At 45.3% G+C, this 3,806-nt stretch overlaps 1 protein-coding gene across 1 annotated transcript in view; it reads left to right on the forward strand.

Annotated features, from left to right (window-relative positions):
• Positions 1-298: 298 nt before the first annotated feature.
• T265_14515 (hypothetical protein) overlaps positions 299-3,806 on the forward strand; it is a gene marked incomplete at both ends in the record, with an annotated part of 27,924 nt that continues 24,416 nt past the window's right edge. Inside the window, one exon of the mRNA XM_009174001.1 lies at positions 299-518. Within this exon, the coding sequence (XP_009172265.1) occupies positions 300-518 (219 nt within the window). The remainder of the gene's footprint in view (positions 519-3,806) is intronic.

Below are 3,806 nucleotides of genomic sequence, written 5' to 3' on the forward strand. Positions count from 1 at the left end.
TGTAGAATATCATAAACGAGAGATTCAGTTGAGTCTCTCTTGAAAACCGAATTGGTTTGCAAATGAGTGTATTTGTCGAAGACCGAAAGTTGCTCACAAGAGGCCGATTTTTGACTGCCAGCATGATCAGTCATGAACTCAGTAGCAATTACGGAACAAAGATAACGCTTTTGTATCCGTAGAAGCCTAACTGTTCTAACCCCAGTTCTGTTACCAGTCACCTTGGTCAGGTAATGTTCAAATCGTTACCGTAATGGTAAGAAATTGCCCAACGAGAACTTTCGGTAAATTACCACAGATTGACCTTTCCCTCAGCCGCACCTCCACACACGGAAACCCCGTCATCATCAATACGTGTGGCCAAAGCCAATCCCAAGACAAAACAGCCATTCTCTCCCATCTCCGCGTTTCTGGAGTCCAGGAAGACGAACCGTCCGCCGTTGCTGGACACCAGAAGTGTTTTTCTACTTCGTTGCAAGGTTGGAGAAGATGAATGGGACACCATTGAAAACTTTACGGTACGTTATTGATTCAAGATCGAAATCGTTTGCTTGGTTTGGTCACTCAGTCTGATATGTGCCAACATTAAAGCGATCCCTGATTCTTACAACTACACACACTGATGTGAAGCGTTCGGTTCTTCGTCCACGCTTGCACCCAACCAGCATTAAAAGGGCAACGATAGCTTGGAGGAAATAGTCGAATGATTTGAAATCCATAACTTTGTTCTGCTACTACTCCGATAGTAGTAATGGGAGACGATTTGGCAATTTTAAACTGTGAAGCCAAACTATGTTGAAAAGACGAGAAGCACTGAACAGCTGCTCCATCCTTATTCAGGTTGATGAGCAGTACGACTTTCAGGAAAATAGCTTAGCGCGAGATAATCACACCGCCGCTCGTGGCCGAACGATTATGTGTTCAGCGGGGGAGGTCGTGGGTTCGAAACACTAACTTTCGTGAGATGCGCACTGTTGATGATTCCCAATACGGAGGAGATTTTTATACAGTGCCTCTCGTCTTCTTCTCGGACTCACTGACAGGACGAAAAGTCAGCTGAAAAATGCTATTCTGTTGATCTGAAAGAAACGGTGGAATGTTTTCAGGAAGGAAACGGGGGAGAGATGGTTAGAGCGCGAATTCACTGACCGCAAGGTCCGTGGTTCGAACCCGAACTCTGCCTCCCGACTTCCCCCGTCTAGGCTTGGGCAACCCTGGCAGTATCCAAACCTTCGTCTTCCTTTGGGTAGCAAGGCACCGGAAGAAGCTAGACAGGAAGGAAACGACTGACAGGTTGCTGCAAACTTGTCGCCTTTCCTTCAGATATCTCAAATGTCGTACCAACTAGAACATGAGGCGGGCAGCACATTCAGTGGAATTGAACCGTCATGAACGAGAGATTGAGCTGGGATTCGGTCAAGTGCCCTTTGAAAGCTAAAGTGAAAGATCTTGTTTTTGCACGTTGTGAACTCAGGTGAGATGGTAAGTCTGAAATCCGTTGTTTGCTACTCAGACTGTCTGGCCGTTGAGGCTTATTGAAAAGTCAAGCAGCACTCTAGGGCAGTTGACTTACCAGCCCACACGACTGGATGTTAGCCTGTCACGTGATCTGGTGGCAGCGAGATCTCCAAACGACTCTCAGCTAACTGTTACATTTGAGGGCATCATTAACTTTCACCCGATAAAGGACAAGGCAATCAACCTAGTCAAGCATATCCGACGAATTAGAACTTATCCACGAGGTAACTACCACGTACATTTACTACATTGTGCAGGTTTCTCTAATGATGGTTATCAGGCCAAACACAAGACCGAGTTGCTGTTATGAGGAGGTTGACAGTTCAGAGGGGGCCGAAAACTGTGCCTCATCAGACAGTTTAGTACAAAATTCCTCCGAAGAAGAGGCAGCGTTCGCAAGAGAGGCCACTTTCACTTGGTGTCCCTTTTTCGGGGAGGAAGCACAGTATGAAGCACTCGTTAATATTTGTAAATGGCTGGCAACCCTAAAGTTTTGCGCACCACCGCCTGTCGAGAAGAGACCTGAGTACCTGTCTGACTCGGAGCAGCAGAAACCTAGAGGTGGACACTATCTGACATGGTGGGAGGATGCTACGGGAAAACTTTGCCTACTCTTGGTTCACCTTCCAGGATGGGATCAACACGGCCCTCCGTGTGTTCGGTTGGAGACACTGAACGATGTGGTGGCTCACCGGTATCAGTGCTTCCAAGCTGTCAGCCTCCATACAGATTGTCTGACTGAGTGCTGGAGGTGTGGGGACCTGATTTGCTCGTGGGGTCAGGCCCAAGTTCCCCTCTCCTCTATTCTCTTGTTTTCAGTATAAGGCCTCAACAAAACAAACTGATATGGTGTGTGACTCCGTAGTTTTCTGATCTGGTGTTGCTACCACTCATGATGACGATTAAACGCTTCAGTTGACACTTGGTTATTGTTTCTAGGGTAAGGAGAACTGAAACCACCTTTTGTAAGGATGATGATACTCTCATGACCACGATTCGTGAGCTTTCATGGTCGACAGAAGTTCTTGCACAACTCACTGCATGTATCCCTCTAACAAATCCACTACTTCCCGTCAGAAGACAGACTTTTGTGTCTCCTGTTGGAGGGTTATAGCAATACCATTCTATGCTGATCATTTTAGTTTAGTTGGCAGCTATAACCACTGTACTACGAGTACGCCGTTATTACAGCTGACAATGATGATGATGGTCAATGTTTGACCAGCCTGATAAGCAGTATCTCACCAACCATCTTGACTGCCTTTTACCATCATACTACGAATCTATACCGCTCCGTGCTGTGCTATACTATACTGAATCACACTATGAATTATACTACACTATACTGCATTAGACAGTGTATATACTGTACAATTATATACTATACTGTATATCATTCTATATCATGCACTATATTGTACTACATTATAATACGTACTGTAACTTACTACACTATAATGTACTATGCAGTATAGTGTACTACACTATGCTATACCACAATGGAGCATAGTATAACTTACTATACTTTGCCGTGCTTGGGAAGGGATTGAATTCGTTTTAACCTCAACCAAAGTCAGTAAATCTGTTGTTCAGTCCTCCCACACGCACGTGACCGGGTTAGGGTGTCAATATGGTGGATCTGAAAAGTGTTCATCAGCTGGATCATTAGTTCCGAGTGATATCTACACCATCCGGACGCACGCAATTGAGGACTACCAACAGCAGGATTTAGTAAAGAACGTGTGTTTTAGTGCATTGCAATCTGGCTGGGGAGGGAACATCAAGAATGTGGGGTTTTGGCTCCTCCTGAAGATGGTCTTCCTGTGTGAGGGCTTGGTGAGCAACCTTCATACGACTTTCGCAAGGTTGCTGAAAACTCTTCGACAGCCCACGACCGGTTTCGCCCTTCTTGGGATTCATCAGGTAGGCACAGTCTCCGAGTTTCCGTCAACCTTATGTTCTACTTGAACCCATATTAGACTGATTGTGACAAACACACTCGTTTGCCCATCAGTTTGGATTTCACGGGAGACTCAACTGAATTTCTCACTTCCTTTATGAAAATACTTTGCGATATCTCGAATATCATCCCAACTGAATCATGAGGCGGCCTGTGTGCAGCACATTCAGTTGTAGAATATCATAAACGAGAGATCCAATTGTCTCTCGTGAAAACCAAACTGATTTGCAAATGAGTGTATTTCTCGAAAACAGTCCGATTTGGGTTCAAGTAGAACATAAGATTGCCGGAAACTCGTGGACTGCGCCTACTTGATGAGCACCAAGAA

The sequence above is a fragment of the Opisthorchis viverrini genome, assembly GCF_000715545.1.
Source record: "Opisthorchis viverrini unplaced genomic scaffold opera_v5_205, whole genome shotgun sequence".
Lineage (NCBI taxonomy): Eukaryota > Metazoa > Platyhelminthes > Trematoda > Opisthorchiida > Opisthorchiidae > Opisthorchis > Opisthorchis viverrini.